The following is a 17,559-nucleotide window of genomic DNA, read 5'->3' on the forward strand; positions in this document are numbered from 1 at the left end:
GAATAGTTACACTATACAAAATCTAAAACAACAGCCTCTTTAAGCCCTCGATACCCCCCATAGGCTACATGTAGTTTACAGGGGAAATGGTAGCACATTAGTCCATAAAAAATATTTCCTAAATAACATCCTAAAATGACAGACAGCTAGTTAGCAGGCTAGCTTCATCAGCCTCTTAGCTGGTAACAGCAGCTACGAGGCTAGCTAGCTATTTAAGGTTTATTCTGTTAGTTGGCATTTTTGCTGTTTACAGCTGACTACAAATAATATTTTTAATTTCATTATTTTTCCATAGTATTTCTTTTTCTATTGTGTTTACTATTATAGCAGCTGCAGTCGCAGTAGTATTTTCATGCATTTAGCAACCTTTCACAGCTTGCCATTTTAGTCCCACTGCTCCACAATCCCACATAATAGTAGCAAGCAAACCTGGCTAAAAAGCACCAATTGTGCTGTCTGTTTCTGCCTGCAGAGAATAAGGAAGGCAGAGATGCTGTTAATTAACAGTACACACGTATGTACACACACTAGGGTTAGTTGTGTTTTGTCCTCTTTTCAGTAGCAGCAAATAGCGTTAAGTACCTTCTATATAGTCCTTGTTTGTGATATAGTTTCACAGTGCTATTAAGTCATAAATGCAAGTCATGCACGGTGGAATATCTCTGCATCATCTACCACTGTATGTTTAGACAGACACATCTCTACTGTAGCTGAATATCCAGCAAGTGCTTCTACAGTACACATCCCTATAATTCCTACTGCACATGGCATTCACATCTAAGCTGTAAAATGGACTTACAATCCTATGAATTCACTTTAGCAGTCTTATCACTGAGAATTCATAGCTTAAGTGTGTTTGTGTAACACGGCAGAGCATCAAGAGGTCTGTTGAATGATTTTGTTACAGTTATTCTATAAACATTTGTTTATGCTCCAAAGATTTTTTTTTAAAGAATCCACATGCTAGTATTATCTAGATGTTCTGTGTCAATGTTGTATCTTTTGATTTGGGAATCGTAAATTATTATTACAAGTAACTCAAATAGTATTAGTATTTCATCTTTGAGGTAACTTCTTGGTTAGTTAAAAAAAACCAAAAAAACTTCTTGGTTAGGGTGTATAATAATATTGAAATAGCCTTTCCTGCTGGTCAAACAAGAGAGGCCAATCACTGATGTGATGTTTATTGTCATCATAATTATTGTTATAATTGTTATTTTATGGGCACTAGCCTAATGATCTTAATTATTATGAGCAGGTGCAGGTCTTTTCAAGTTCAGCGATTGGTTTGCAAGCACAAGGAAACACACCTTTGCTACACTACACACAAGGAAAAGTGGAAGCTAGGGTACATGAGGAATGTGGATTGTGAATCAAGCAGCAGCAGAGGTTATGGATTCATGAGGAGTAGATGAACAGCTGGCACAGACTGATGAAATGGCTCTCAACTCAGAGGCAGTGAGTCAGATCAATGACACAATGACTTAAAGGGTAACTTTGCTATTTTTCTTTACTTTCTTTACTATTTTTGTCAAGGGAGTCTGGCGGCTTGGGCGAGAGCTATATTGCAACTGTTTCTGTTTAAGCAAAATGGATCTTACTCTTTAAAATTGTGTATCTCTGTATATCTCGGTCTTTTCCATAATGTTTTTAGACCCTTAATAACAATCTGAGGCTGCCAGTGAAAAACAAGCACTTACTTTGGACGTACTTTGACGTGGCGCAATTGCCTACGAGGATTACGTTGCAGGCCTGTTTCCCTTCAGCCGACTGCAGTGCGCTCGCTCCAGGTTGAAAAATACCAAAATTACCCTTTAAGGATTAATAGCAAATTGAGGTTACAGGTTACAAATAGAACATGGCTTTAAACAAGTCAGTGGAGGGTTCCTAAGAGCACTTACGAGCTCCCTTGGGACTCATCTTGGAAGGAATATGAAGTTAGATGAGCAGTGGGGGAGTTTTTGAGGACTTAATGTATTACAAATTCTCTACTCAACTATTTTCAGAGGTAATAGTCTAATAAGGATATGGTCTGACTGCACCAGACAGTGTCCTGGCTAATCAGGGTCCTCACTTCAGTCTTGAGGTTGTGACTCATTTTACGCAACATGTTATTGTCATATAATTGCCTTTTGTTACAGATCTGGAATATCGTTGTCCAGATGAGCAAACTGATGCTTATTTGGCTTAATTATATTATGGTGGAGTAAAAATACTAACACTACCATTAAAAGATGATCTTTTTTACATTCACACAAAGCAAAATGCTGATCGTCTTTTGAAAGAAACCATGATCAGACATTTTACAGCATTTGTTCTCAGTCTTTGATCTGCATCTACATCTGGAGCCCTGGGACATGCATATAACCTGGATTTTACCCTGGTACATTTAAAAGTTGTTTTTTTTTTATGCATCTTAAATGCACCTGTGTTACTGGGCCATTCATTTAATTTTATTCAGCAAATCTTGGAGCTGTTCATCATTGTTACATCATTACCTTGTGCAGCTCTTTTTGCTGTGTCCTTCAGCGTTGGCGCTGACCTACTGGCTCTCTGCGTTGTTTATGCCTGTTCAAGTGGTGATCATCTTGGGTTCTGTTGTCCTAGATTTGAATTCAAAGGAGGCATAATTCATAAAAGGTTTCAAAGCAGAACTGTGTGCATGGCTTAATCTGAAAGGGGCTTTTACTGACAAACACTGTCCACAATAAGGAATATCTTTTGGTGTCTTTGGTGGCTGTCTTCCTTTTAGAGGGGTGAAAAACGGTATGAATCTCATCTCCATGAAAGAGGTGTTCTGATTTTAAAGCTGGTTACTTCCAGGGCCGTTGATAAGTGATCCAGTTATCCATTGATAAGTGTGGAGGTTTGTCAATGCTTTGTTCTTTTAAAGGTTAAAATTTAGCTTGGACCCCTGGTGCCTTAAGGTATGCAAGGTCCAAGTAAACCTAATAATAAGGTAGAAAAATCTGTATTTGAGAAGTGAAGAAGCATGAAAGAGATATTACTTGGCAAAATGTCAGTTTTTTTTAAGTTTACTTCCAGCTCAGAAGCAAATGAGGCAGCGAATGGCCTAATGAAACCTGCAGGCACACGCTGATTGGCATTACTGATAAACATAAATGACTTCTACTGTGAAAACTGTCCAGCATCAGATTGACAGGAGCAGTCATATTTTGTCTGCAGGTTCATTTTGCTCATTTGTTTGCTCTGCCATTCATTTGCTAGCATGCCCATATATCAGTTTGGTCAGGGATTTAGTTTGTAAAGAGAAAATAATGAGGAGTTTAATGAAAACTTATGTAGGCCTAAATAGGTAAAAAAGAAACACCAAAGTATGGTTTACATTTTGTATGACCTTTTCATTTGCAAGTGAATTCATCACTTCGAGTGTTTCTCTTCAAACTATTAGAAATACAAGGGGAAGATTTTTAATTAAACCTCATTAATTTTATTAATATTAAGCACTCATCAAGCCTAAAAAGTAGACTGATAATGTCACAGTAGGAATGGGAATACAACCTACATGGCACTAACCTCCACATAATACATCACCATGTGATTAGAAAATACTCTCGGGCGATTGAAATATGTAGTTTCTGTAGGCTATATTATTTGCTGTGAGGTGAAGCAGGGTTGATTTTTCTTGTCGGTTTCGGGTCATTTGTCCACGTCCAAAGCTGCAGATAATGACTGGTCTGATAAAAGCGACTACTGGGGGAGAATTATGGTGCCTGTCTATGGCTAAATAAAATGAAGTCTCCAAAGCAGTAATACAATCTTAAATCATTGCCACACAGTGGCTTAGATATGTAGGTGAAATATGGGTTAAGGTAAATTAAATTATGTGAGACAGAAAATCATAAAAAAAAAAAAAAACATATATAAGCAGCCATTTCCAACAGATCAGCCTTTTAATGATTTTTATCAGAACCACAGACTGTCGAGGACTCTCACAGGTGTTTTTAGCGCTCTCAACTGTAACAAAACACACTCTACCTACACTGAATGAATGAATGAATGATGTGACCACAGCTCGAGTGGGAAAGTATAAGGTGGACTGAGAAGACAGTGGAATGAGCAACATTGTAAAAGGTCTAACTCTGACTAAATATAGTACAGTAGAGGATTATTTCACTTCAAGAGGCTTTTGGCTATAAACTAGTCTTTCTGCACTATTCTGTCTTTCTATATATATCTACAGTGAGGAAAATAAGTGTTTGAACACCCTGCTATTTTGCAAGTTCTCCCACTTAGAAATCATGGAGGGGTCTGAAATTGTCATCGTAGGTGCATGTCCACTGTGAGAGACATAATCTAAAAAAAGAATATCCAGAAATCACAATGTATGATTTTTTAACTATTTATTTGTATGATACAGCTGCAAATAAGTATTTGAACACCTGTCTATCAGCTAGAATTCTGACTCTCAAAGACCTGTTAGTCTGCCTTCAAAATGTCCACCTCCACTCCATTTATTATCCTAAATTAGATGCACCTGTTTGAGGTCGTTAGCTGCATAAAGACACCTGTCCACCCCATACAATCAGTAAGAATCCAACTACTAACATGGCCAAGACCAAAGAGCTGTCCAAAGACACTAGAGACAAACTTGTACACCTCCACAAGGCTGGAAAGGGCTACGGAGAAATTGCCAAGCAGCTTGGTGAAAAAAGGTCCACTGTTGGAGCAATCATTAGAAAATGGAAGAAGCTAAACATGACTGTCGATCTCCCTCGGACTGGGGCTCCATGCAAGATCTCACCTCGTGGGGTCTCAATGATCCTAAGAAAGGTGAGAAATCAGCCCAGAACTACACGGGAGGAGCTGGTCAATGACCTGAAAAGAGCTGGGATCACCGTTTCCAAGGTTACTGTTGGTAATACACTAAGACGTCATGGTTTGAATCACGCATGGCACGGAAGGTTCCCCTGCTTAAACCACATGTCAAGGCCCGTCTTCAGTTTGCCAATGAACATTTGGATGATCCAGAGGAGTCATGGGAGAAAGTCATGTGGTCAGATGAGACCAAAATAGAACTTTTTGGTCATAATTCCACTAACCGTGTTTGGAAGAAGAATGATGAGTAACATCCCAAGAACACCATCCCTACTGTGAAGCATGGTAGTGGTAGCATCGTGCTTTGGGGATGTTTTTGTGCACATGGGACAGGGCGACTGCACTGTATTAAGGAGAGGATGACCGGGGCCATGTATTGCGAGATTTTGGGGAACAACCTCCTTCCCTCAGTTAGAGCATTGAAGATGGGTCGAGGCTGGGTCTTCCAACATGGCAATGACCCGAAGCACACAGCCAGGACAACCAAGGAGTGGCTCTGTAAGAAGCATATCAAGGTTCTGGCGTGGCCTAGCCAGTCTCCAGACCTAAACCCAATAGAGAATCTTTGGAGGGAGCTCAAACTCCGTGTTTCTCAGCGACAGCCCAGAAACCTGACTGATCTAGAGAAGATCTGTGTGGAGGAGTGGGCCAAAATCCCTCCTGCAGTGTGTGCAAACCTGCTGAAAAACTACAGGAAACGTTTGACCTCTGTAATTGCAAACAAAGGCTACTGTACCAAATATTAACATTGATTTTCTCAGGTGTTCAAATACTTATTTGCAGCTGTATCATACAAATAAATAGTTAAAAAATCATACATTGTGATTTCTGGATTATTTTTTTTTAGATTATGTCTCTCACAGTGGACATGCACCTACGATGACAATTTCAGACCCCTCCATGATTTCTAAGAGGGAGAACTTGCAAAATAGCAGGGTGTTCAAATACTTATTTTCCTCACTGTAGATATATGTATGTGTGTGTGTGTGTGTGTATATATATATATATATATATATATATATATATGTGTGTGTGTGTGTGTTACAGGAGTGCATTGTCACATCTGGGGAGTTGTCTTTTAAAGACATTTAACCAAAGAGTTTAGCACTTACGTCACCATAAAATGACACAAAACAAAGCCCTTTCTCTTTAGGGAGGCCATTAAACCTGCCTGTTTTCATAGCAAATGGAGATCTTTGACTTTTAGATAAATCCTGCTTTACAGACTGCTTTTCTACACTGTGGTTGTTTTTTAATGAGACAATATATTTGTAATATAGGTTCGGCTTGTTTACAACCTCATGTTTCTTGCTCTGTCTGACTCTGCTGTAAAGATGTTGCGGTCTTTCAGGATCTAAGATGTTAGCCTGGTAAATACAGTCTTATAATTAATAATTAACCGATATAATATATGAAAGTATAATTAACAGAAATTATTCTTTAAAAGTGGCAATTTCCAGTGTAAATGACTGCTCTAAAAAATGTGCTTTTGCAAAGTGAGGTCCATGGAGATGAATTGTACAAAGTCAATATATAACATTGGTCCTTGTCTGTCTCACTCGAGTGTGTCATCTCATATCTCTGCCTCCCTGGAGTGAGGCTGGGTTAGGGCTGTGCCCAGGGCAGGAGGCTGTATTAATAAGACACACTGCCATGGAAAGGTATAGATCAGAAGAGAAAACAGCACCCTGGGCTAATGCACAGCGAGTGAAGGTAGAGGGGAAAGAGAAAGAGAGAGTGCTAGAAAGATAGATTGAAGGGAAGACATAATGCCTAGGGTACTGTGAAAGAATAGATGGCTCTCGGTCTTTGAAAGAGCAGAAAACAAAGAGTTGGAGAGGTGAAGGAGGGATGATAAGGTCTAAAATGATGAACTCAGCAGGAGGGCTTATAGAAGGGCATTGACGGGAAGGATTTGAGGGATCCGAGGTATATCTAAAGTGTCTTGGGGCGTGTGTATAAAGGAGAAGAAGATCAGCGATTTGGTGAGGAATAAAGATGAAAATAGTGCCTTAAAGAGATGCAGGTCTTTGAGTTTGAAATGAAGCCAGACTATTAAACCAGAGCAAGTCACAAAGCAAAATAAAGTCCAGTCAGTCTCTCTGACCACTGGCTTGTCATCACATTCGTTTTACACATTCAAGCCCTATCATCTGCAATTACCATTTCATATAGAAAGTAGAACGTTTATCAGGATGCCAAACGGAGTCAAACTAAAATAATGGAGCATGGTAGAAAAAAAGCAGCTATCTTTTATTTATTACCATGATTTCCATGAAGGAGTTAATTTTATACCCTTGTTAGTATGCCGATGGTTTTTAACAACGAGACAAAAGCTGTTGAGGGGGCGTTTGGCTATGCCAGTCTAAAAATGTCTGAAACTGCTCTCCAAAGCACGTTCTGAATTAAAGCCATTGTGATGGTAATTTTGTCACCTCTAATGGACAATTAGATATGCTAGCAGATAGAGAGCACTCTGCATACAATCTCTGGGTTCTAATTACCTCGCCAAATGGCGTGGTTGCTCATGCGCCTATAGATCACTAAAGCAATAAGACAGAACAGTGCAGATAGATTGAAGGTGAAAGGGGGCAGTTGCTGTATTAAACTTATCCTTCCCTGATAAAGGCCTGATGGATGAGCAGCTGTGTGAACTTTCATACATCTGTCAAATAACAGCTCCCTTCAAGGGTTTCCTCTAGTGGCCTGAACTGGAAGCTTTTGTGTTCAGGCACATTAAAGCGGTATCTATTCTATGGCTTTGAGTAGGTCAGGATCTAGAGCACTTTTGTTAAACATGGTTAAAAGTTCTCTTCAAAAATGACATTTTCATTTCCGTATAAATGTCACTGTCTCATTCTGTTCAGTTTTTCTCTTATCTCTCTTGCTGGTTCCAAGTGGGCGGGCTCACTTGGAAAATGGTGATGTATGTACATGTGCATACAAGCACCAATCAGTGTGATGACAATTTTGTGGCTGTTTTTCAGTCAAACCTGACCTAACTACACCCACACAATTCTAATGAACAGATTAGAGTTTTTGCCCAATGTTATAGAGAAATATTAAAACTGAACCAAAGTTTTCAGGAGTTAAGTAATTTTTTACAGTCTGATATAGCTGTAGATTACTGCAGCAGAGCAGATAGGGTTGTTGATCAGTACCATTCAATCGAGCATTAATTTTACATTGTGCTGAAAATTTGAGTTTTCAGAACTCTCTTACTTACCCATTTTCTTCATCTGCACCAATATGGTTGAAATGGTTCACTACAGTGGTTTTATTTTTATTTTACTTGAACAGATCAAATTGGTACAGTAAACCTATAAATAGCACATACCTATATCCAAAAATAATAAATAATTATAATATTTTTCATGAAAAAATCTTTAAATCAAAGAAAGACTCTCTTCAAAACAAACTGGCGTCTTCTGAATGATAAGCATAAGTCATATTGATCAATAAACATGGCAGTACACTTTCAGGTCACCTGTGTTTGAGAAGCTGAAAGTTTTTTTTATTCACGCTGTGCTTCAAACAATGGCCTGTTACTGTTTATGACTGAGGAGGGAGCACTTGAGGTGACCAGAGTAAACACTTTCAACAAGGTTGTATAGGATTGCAACCAATAAAGTTTGATTAATTGTTGAAGCCAAAATTGTGATCACAATGATTACACAGTTAATTGGGCAGGCAGCCCTGCTATCCAAGCTGTGCTTTTTTATTTGAATCCACCACACATTTTCCTGCCATTGGTAATTGTTGCACTTTTTTGGTTGTTGACAGATAAATAAAACACTCAAACAAGCCTGATTTTTAATATTTGATATTAAAGTAATAAATGAAAGCATCTCATAAAATGTTATGTTGTCAATGCTCAAGACTGATAATAACTTCATTAATATTGAATATTTGCTTTTTCAATCGTGACAGCAGATGTCTACATTTTCAAGGGGGCTTTTAATATTGAGTACCACTTTCTATACTTTCTATACAGAATATATATGCAGGAAACCAAACAATTCCCTGTTTTAATGCTGAATTATTGTACTACAGCACGTAGGGCCAAGTTCATAGCTTCTCTAGTAGTACTAAGTGATCTTTTGCTCTCGCTGTCTCATGTCACTGAGTTACATCTGTTCTCTGCTTGTTGAGTGTCTGGTGTTACAGGATTTCTATGTAAGGAGCTTAATTATTGCTCTCTTGTGTTCTAACTTAGTGGGCAGTAAGTGTGTCTGCCCATTTGTCTGACCCACAGGATGAATGTGAGGATATTTTTTTATTTTTCCATCAATGATTTTGTCTTTATTTTAAGAAAAATGTGATACTCCAGGGCAATATTACTATGTATGTTTGTTTGTGTCATCATTTGGATCATTTATGTAAGACTGTAGAGTTTTAAAGAAGATATTACATGATGCATTAAGGAGTATCTGAAATCAAAGTCTATATTCCTCTCTCTCCCCCTCTTCTTGCAGGTAATGAGCTATTGTACCGTAGTCGTGATGGCGATGTCGTCAAGTTCAATGTCGACACTGATGAGAAGACCATCTTGGTGCATAACAAGAAATTTGTAAGTCCTTTGTCATCTTTTCTTTCTCTTTTGCTTTCTCACAATCACAGGACCAAAGAACAAACCAATGGCTGCCCATAAATTAAATTAAAACTTTTAGTAGTGTCAGCAAATCAAAGCACCCAAAGCTCTTTTTTTATTACAAAGCTTAATCAAGTGGTCCATTCTTACTGTGAAACGTGAACTGCATAGTTAAAACTTAGGGCTCAGTTATGTGGGGAAATGGCGAGATAGAGATGTAGCGTCAGCGCTGCGGCGGTTTGGGTGACGACACACAACATTATGTCCGCCATCAGATCGCCCAGCCTTAGTGCAAAGATTAATGCAGCTCCCGTTTGCTTCAGGAGCAGAGCAATCTGTCAAACGCAGTCATTTAAGTACTAGTTTAATGAAAAAATACCATGCATGATTAAAGGTCTCATCTTTTTGTATTTTCTTCCTTCATATATCTGCCTCTGCTTCTCAGGAAATGTACAAAGCCAGCAAGTATGAGGTGTCTCCTGACATGAAGCATGTGCTGCTGGCCTACAACGTCGCACCGGTGAGCTTCTCATTTGTTTGCTTGTTTTTTGAATTAGCAAGCTGACAGCCAAATATGTTAGCCACCTCCACTTGGGGGGGGGGGGTTGGGTTATAGTGCAGCGAAGGCAGGGAAGAACGGAAGGAGGGAGGGAGTGAGTAGAAAGTAATCATGGTGAGGTGTAAAGGCCTGTCGCACACCGCTGCCTGTCAGCGATGGCGACGGGGGCCAGCACAGCCGGGTGGAACTGTAGCAAGGGAGGCAAAAACACAAACAAACCCCTCGGCGGTGCGCGAGCTCGCAGGGAGGGAGATGAGATGAGATCGACAGAAGGAACAGGAGGTATTGGCCAAGAATTTATCTTCTCTGTGCAATAAATAAATAATAAAGTGTGACTCTCCCATGACCTTGCCAGCACCTTGATACGCAACAAAGCATTTCAGCTCCTAATATAGGTAGATCAAATATATTGAATCATTTTGCTAGCTGATATCTGTGTGTTAACTTGATTCTGCTTCACCAGTGAGTCGCTGTAGAGCTTTTGGGTCTCTTACGTCAAGTATGCTGGCACAGATATGTTTGTCAAGTGTGTTGTACTGCACGCGTTTGCATTTGTTATTCCATCCAAACCTCCATCACCTTGATAGATGACAGTCATTCCTCCTGTACGCTCATTGAAGCGGCACACTCTCTGACACACTCGCAAATGCACACCTCATCTCTTTAACATGTCGAATGGAGCACGGGTGTTCATAATAGACAGTGTTTTCATACTTACACTAGCCATCCTCCATTTGAATGTGAATGTGTCTCTAGCGGGCATGGACTTAATAGATCCCTGCACTGTTCATAAACATTTCATTTGTAGTATACTTAAGGTGGAACAAATGTGTAAGACGAGCGATCGGTTATCATCTTTTGAACAGTTGATGAAAGGTAAAGTGTTAGAGATCATTCCAGGTTTTTAGTGTATGGTTTTTGTAAGAGAGCTTGTCCAGATCAGATCACTTATTCTGAATGGCCATTGAAATCCACAGCAGCTTCCAAATAAATGAGAGCCAGATACTAATAGAAGCTAATTAAAAACTTGCTCAACACCTGGCTGAAATGCAATGTTATCTGCACACTCTGAAAGTTGTACGGCTCTTTCCCCCAACAGTGATGTATGTCACGGTGTACTGACACACCTTACAAGGTGAGATGTTGGTGAACCACAGCAGGTCAGCAAAAACAAGATTTTTAGTTGGTGTTAAGTTACTCTTAAACCTTCTGTTTTGATATGTAACAGACCTGTTCGCCAACATGAACCACCATGAACTAAACTATAACAGTTTTATTGTGCTGAAGCTATGTTGCATTCTTCATTCTCAAAGAACCCAAGTCTGTCTGAACTGTGACATCCACATTGATTTTTACTAAATAATAGAAAACAGTTTACATCAAGAAGTCAAGGTAAAACGGTCACCTTGTTCGTGAAGTCATCTGGTGTGATCCTTTCCTGCTGCCTCTTCTAGGTATACCAGCATTCTTACACGGCCTTCTACATCATCTGCAGTCTGGATACTCCGTAAGTAGGCTGCATTGTTCATTTACATTGTATATCATTATCTTATCCTGTCGTATCTCACCTGACCTCGCTGCCCGCAACACTTAAAGCAACTCATTCCCACCTGTTCTCACTGTACCTTCTAAAAAGCACCTCTGACGTCAACTATGCTGTTAACTTCTAAGCCTCCATCAGTGCTGCCTGTGACATCAAAGGGTTATTAAGCAAACTGTCCTCAAATGGTAGCCAAAGTTGCCACAACATACAGCTCTTACATTTTTATTCACAAACAAGCTTTGAAAAACATTTTACAATTAAATGTAATGTTATCTGGTTAAAAAGGGATACAGTGCACTGCAGAAGGCTGTAATAATAATACTGCTTTGTCACTTGAGTTGATAAAATTAAGCTTTTTGCAATGTCAGTGTCTTGTAGCGCTTTTGTCCTTCAATGTTTTACACTTGAAATGTCTGGAGAAAGGTATAAGCATTAGGGAAGTCTGCACACTTTGCTGCAGTTTAACCTCTCTGATCTTCATTTCTTTGTGTTCAGAACATGTGAAAGAGCAGCTGTTATTGTTCATTATAACATGAAATTGTGTCCTCACTTCTGACAAACAACAACAACAAAAAAAAAAAATCATGACACATTTTCAAAACCGCAAGTGTAAAAAGCCTGATGGGGCCCAAAGATCTTGGTCATCCAATACTGGTTTTGTCAGGGTGCAGGATGGTGGCAGAGATGCATCCAAAGAATAAACAATCTAAATTAAACAGGTAATCCAAACGGGTACAGATCCAAGCACAAAGCTACACATGACAGAACGTATACATGCTACAATTACCTGACAGGGAATGAACAGAAAACACCAAACATTTATACACAGGGATTAACGAGCAGGCGGGAGCAACACAGGTGACCGGGATCAGGGCTAACAAGGCAGAGAGACAGCAGGGGAAAACAGAGAGACACCAATAAAGCCATAGGGAAACTAATAACCAAGAAGAAACAGAATAATATAAATAACTAATCCAGAACATAAGCAGACATGTTACAACTATACAAATAAACTACAACTAACAGGGAAAACAGGCCGAACTACGATTAAACAGAACACCGAGCAAACATGGACAAAACAATACAGAAGTACACAGACCAGGAAAAACACTTAACATGAACTAAAGCATAACATTAAGAACTATGGCTAAGAACTAGGATAAAAGACAAGACATAAACAACTACGGACAAGAAACGAGCGAAACAGAGGCAAATAGAAAAACACATGAAACATGGCAAAAACAGATAGACACAGGGGGAAAAATACAACTCAAACATAACCCAAAACTAAACTTATAACAGGTTTTTAGCCTTATCCCTTGCGTACAGAGACGTCTTCTGATTCCCCTAAACTTTTAATGATATTAAATACAATAGACAATTAGATCCCCAGATTCTTTGCAACTTTACGTTGAGAAACTTTATTCTAAAATTGTTGCACTATCAGCACACTCTTTCATCAGTGGTGAACCCCTTCCCATCTTTAAGTCTTTTTATACCCAATCATGTTACTAACTTGTTGTCGGTTAACCTAATTATAAGATTTTCTATCAGATGTTTTCTTTGAGCATTTCACAACTTTTCTAGTCTTTTGTTGCCGTTGTCCCAACTTTTTGAAACGTGTTGTTGCATCAGATTCGAAATGGTCATCTAATTTTCCAAAAACGTTAACATTTCTCAGTTTTGATCGAAGACATTTGATAAGTTGTCTTTTTGCTGTTTCAAACGTGGTTGTACTTCATACTGGAGGTCACAGTATCACAGCACTGTCAACACCTCTTGTGGTCAGATCTATTTGTGTGCTGCCACCCAGTGGTAATGTTCCAAAGACCCACCTCAGCTGATGACCTCATTCATCCTCAGCTCCAGACAAAGACATAGAGGCAGTGGCACCTCTAATTCTACAGCCTGCACTGCGCAGCACTTTTCCCAATAAGGAGAGGTGACACTGTTACAGAGCGCTCGTATTTATAGGTACACTTAAACCTTTGTTCTCAGCTGTGGCACACTTGTTCTTCTGCTGCAGCATGGCTAGAAACAGACAGTCTTAGTGTGTATGTCTGCACCTATCTGATAGCATTATTTCTTCTGTCTGTGCACCCCAGGGAGACCTGGAACTTGAACCCTCCAGAGGTGCGAAATGCACAGCTGCAGTACGCAGGTTGGGGACCCCAGGGTCAGCAACTGGTAAGAACTACAACTTCCACGTTTGTCCTTGCTAATCTCTGCCAGCTGACCAATGATGTGTAAAAGTTAAGATTCAAGACATCTTTGTTGTCAAACACATAGCCATGAAAACTAGTTTTGAATGTGGCGCATATGTTAAAAAAAAACAATCAATCATTCTGGATTTGAAATATAGAGCTAATATGGCTTTACACGAGGTTGCCAAGTGTCCTTTATAAAGTTAATGGAAGATAGAATTAATGATTTTAGAGGGATTTTTTATATATTGTTCCCTGATGGTAGAAGCAGGAATGTGTAATGAAGGGGCTTTGAAAGGTACTTGTGTTTCATATGTTTAAACCTGAATTAATTATTAATATTTATAAATATTTTTGGCTACTTGGTGGCAGCGCAACAAGCTGTTCACAGAAAACTGACAGATCATCACCATATAAAGTTGATATGGTGAATGTGTTAGCAATTATTTATACGTCGAGCAGACACGCAACATTAGCATTCATTTGAATTTATGTCTGTATCCGCTGATTGCAAGTCCAATAGTGTTCACCAGCTAGTTGCTAACCACGTCTGTCAATTGGTGTTGGGCAGGTAGTGTACAGAGTGAGTCACTCTGGATTCATCAGTACGAGCGACACCATTTACATAGATATAGTCATTTGATTTATTATTATAAAAACATTGATTAGAGCAGCTTTAATGTTACTTCATTTGCAGTTCTGTGCAAAAGCCAATGTCAATCGTAATACAGATGTCAAATCCTTTGAAGGTGGGTCAAGCTTTCATAGAACAAAACTAATGGTGCATTCAAGTGCTCTTTGTCAAATTACAAAGTCAAATATTTCAGGAAATTAACCTTAAACGGCTGAGTAAATATGAATGGTGAAATGTTCTAGCATATCTGAGGTTGGAGACATTTCACTTAAACACACATTTGACAACTGGCAAACTAGGTGTTAGGGTAATGCTACTCTGATTCACAAACTGTCCAGACTGCAAACAAAAACAAACTGTGGAGTTTATGTCTGACGTCCACTATTTACATCCTTCAGTTTTGCGTTGGTCCACTTCATGTGATCGATTTACAAGTGATTGATGACCCCCTAAACAAAAGTATTTGTGATGTACATCACATTACATTTTCTGACTTTACAAGCTGAGCAGGATCACCTGAGCGCTCCATTACTTTGTAAATCAACCAGCGCACGGTGGTTTGGGGGAAACTGCAAAGGATTCTCCGGCTGTGTCCCCCAAATTTGGTGTGAAGACAGCTGCAGTTCTGAGCTGCATTTGGAATAAAAAAATGGGACAGGCCTTGTTGGCTGATTAAGACAAATTCAGTTTAGAAATATTGGGGGATTAGGAATCAGATAATCTTTATATTTCCGAGGCAGCGTTTCCCTCAAGCGAATGGTATGGTATAAGTTTGAGTCCTTCAAAACACAAACACAAACTATTTTGTCCCTCAGGGTGCAAATCATCCTAATGATTCACTGAGATTTCCCAGTAAACAAATTTCAAATTAAACACTTGTTTGAATCACAAGAAGCAATGGTCCTTTGCAACTGTTCCAAGATGAGTCATTTTCCGCCTCTATCATCACACAGTCGAACTTGTCAGAGCATTAATGAGCTTCAGTCTGTTAGTTTGCAGGGCAGACAGACTGTAAGTAATAACATCCTGCAGCACAATGCTATTAATTACCTGTTATCTCGTCAGTGGATTAATTAACACAGTTGCTAGATTGATATAGCCTCAAGTTTCCCACCATTAGTCATGAGGTGGTTTTACTTCCATCAGGCGAGTTAAGTTAGCGTGAAACAGAGCAGCATCTGGTTTTCCTGAAAGTTCAGATGTCCTCTGTCGAAAAGGTGGAGGTCGAAGTGAGAAATGTCCATCAGCTAAAACAAGCTAACACAGTCTGAAAGCCAAGGCATCAAATATACATAAATCAGCCCACCTGTTATCCTGTTCTCAAATCTCTTATGCACATTTAAATCTCCTTTACTTTACGATGAGGATGAGCACATACATCCCCATATTTACACTCACAAACACAGCTGTCTAGCCACATGTTAAGCTATTTGTTAGGCTAAAAAGTAAATGCAACTGGGTAAATAAGTGGCATCCTATTTATACAGAGGCCTGTGTCTGCACAAAGATGTTTCTTTTCTTTTTTTGTGGAATGTAAATCCTCCAGTGAATTTCTTTTGCATGCTTCCTGTAGAAGGCTAATCTTCAACACGTGGCTGACACAGATTCGCACAATCAACATTTGGACGCTCAGCCGCTGGAGGTCTAACCTTTGTATTACATTGGAGAGAGAGAGACCTAGAGAAAAAGAGACAAAACTGTAAGACTTTGTCCAAATAACTTATCAGTACAGAGTGTCTTTGATCCACAACTATGGAATATTTGCTTTGTAGCGTAATCCAAAAAACTCAAGATCCAAAACCTCTGGAGCGTACACTTAGTAGAATTTATCTTGATAGCATCTTTCTTTAGGCCATTCCTACTTGGCCCATGTTTAAATACTCCACATTACTAGTTTACAGGCTTTCCATTTAAAAAATAGAGTCACTACTTGTGCTTTGTGAGGCTGTACTGAGGCACAGCAGCGCTAACAAGCTCACAATGACTTTAGTTTAGCATGTTAGCATGCAAACATTAGCTAAATAGCACTAAACAGAAAATACAGGTGGGCTCATAAATCATAGACTAAAGTTTGAGAAAAAACCTTCAACCTCATAACAGTGTTAGATGAAAAGTTATGAGGTTGCCAGTGCTACTAGAACATGAACAGGGGATCATGAATGTCTTAACCAAATTCCAATCCATCCAATAGTTGTCCAAACCCCTTGGTCTGAAAGAGAAAGTCAAAGGATTACCAAAGTCAATAGTTACCCACTGGGGGACCATGAATGTCTGTACCAAATTTCACTGCCAATTGTTGTTGAGATATTCCCGTCTGGACCAAAGTGGTGGACTGACCAACATAGCCATCTGTAGAGCTAAAGTTAGTGGAGTGCACCTTTTTAATACCACTTGAACACATTAATACGTGGCTTACATGTTGTTGTTGTTTCCTTTTAATGTGTTAAGGTTACGTTCTCCTACCTAAACCGCAACATGGTTTCCTTAGGAAAGAAGTGAAATAGAATAAATTTTCTCATTGTGTTGCCGCAGATTCAGTTGTATGGCATTGTTCTCACCAGCCCAAAGAAACTAAACTAAAGTAGCGAAGTTTGTATCATCGCCTCCAAATATTCTCGCTGAGGATAAATGTGGATCCCAGCCATCACTGGCAGAGTTCTGTCTTCCTTCAGAGAACGGGGCCAGGTCTTCTGTCTGTGCCGTGGCCTAGATTAGCTTCTATACAGGGACTCCATCTGCACCAAAGTGGCATCAAACCACATGGGCCTCAAGAGAAACTAATTGTGACAGATTTGTGTTACCTTTTAAAGAGATGCAGGGTTTAGGGGAGAAACCTTTAGCTAGCTACTTTGTTTTTCAGCGTGGATACAACAGTAAATTCCCCATTGCTATACAAGACCGTGTATAGTGAAAGATTGCAAAATGCTAACTTACTGTAAATCCATGTGGTAGAGTAGTGTTTTCTTGTAGCGTCAACTCTTTTTACACTGTAGAAAGAAGTAAGAAATTAACACACAGAAATCATGTACAGCTACAGTATTGGATTCCCTGCTGTACACCGTCATTTAGACTTCACATAGTGAATATTTTTTGGAGAATCATTCACAAACTGATACCATGATACCAGCTCGAGGCCAGGAGATTCCATAATCCTTGAGATACTGAGCGAACTCTTTTCTGTAATAGCCT

General features: G+C 39.3%; 1 protein-coding gene across 3 annotated transcripts in view; it reads left to right on the forward strand.

Annotated features, from left to right (window-relative positions):
• Positions 1-17,559, forward strand: part of dpp6a (dipeptidyl-peptidase 6a) — a 209,905-nt gene that overhangs the window by 167,559 nt on the left and 24,787 nt on the right. For all 3 annotated transcript variants that reach the window (XM_038731940.1, XM_038731956.1, XM_038731948.1), the window contains 4 exons: positions 9,315-9,409; positions 9,876-9,950; positions 11,444-11,496; positions 13,638-13,719. In XM_038731940.1, coding sequence (XP_038587868.1) covers positions 9,315-9,409; positions 9,876-9,950; positions 11,444-11,496; positions 13,638-13,719 — 305 coding nt within the window. The remainder of the gene's footprint in view (positions 1-9,314; positions 9,410-9,875; positions 9,951-11,443; positions 11,497-13,637; positions 13,720-17,559) is intronic.

Source organism: Micropterus salmoides, unplaced genomic scaffold (genome assembly GCF_014851395.1).
Source record: "Micropterus salmoides isolate LMB-PRFRI ecotype aquatic unplaced genomic scaffold, ASM1485139v1 Ms_hic_scaffold_1, whole genome shotgun sequence".
In the NCBI taxonomy this organism is placed as follows: Eukaryota; Metazoa; Chordata; class Actinopteri; order Centrarchiformes; family Centrarchidae; genus Micropterus; species Micropterus salmoides.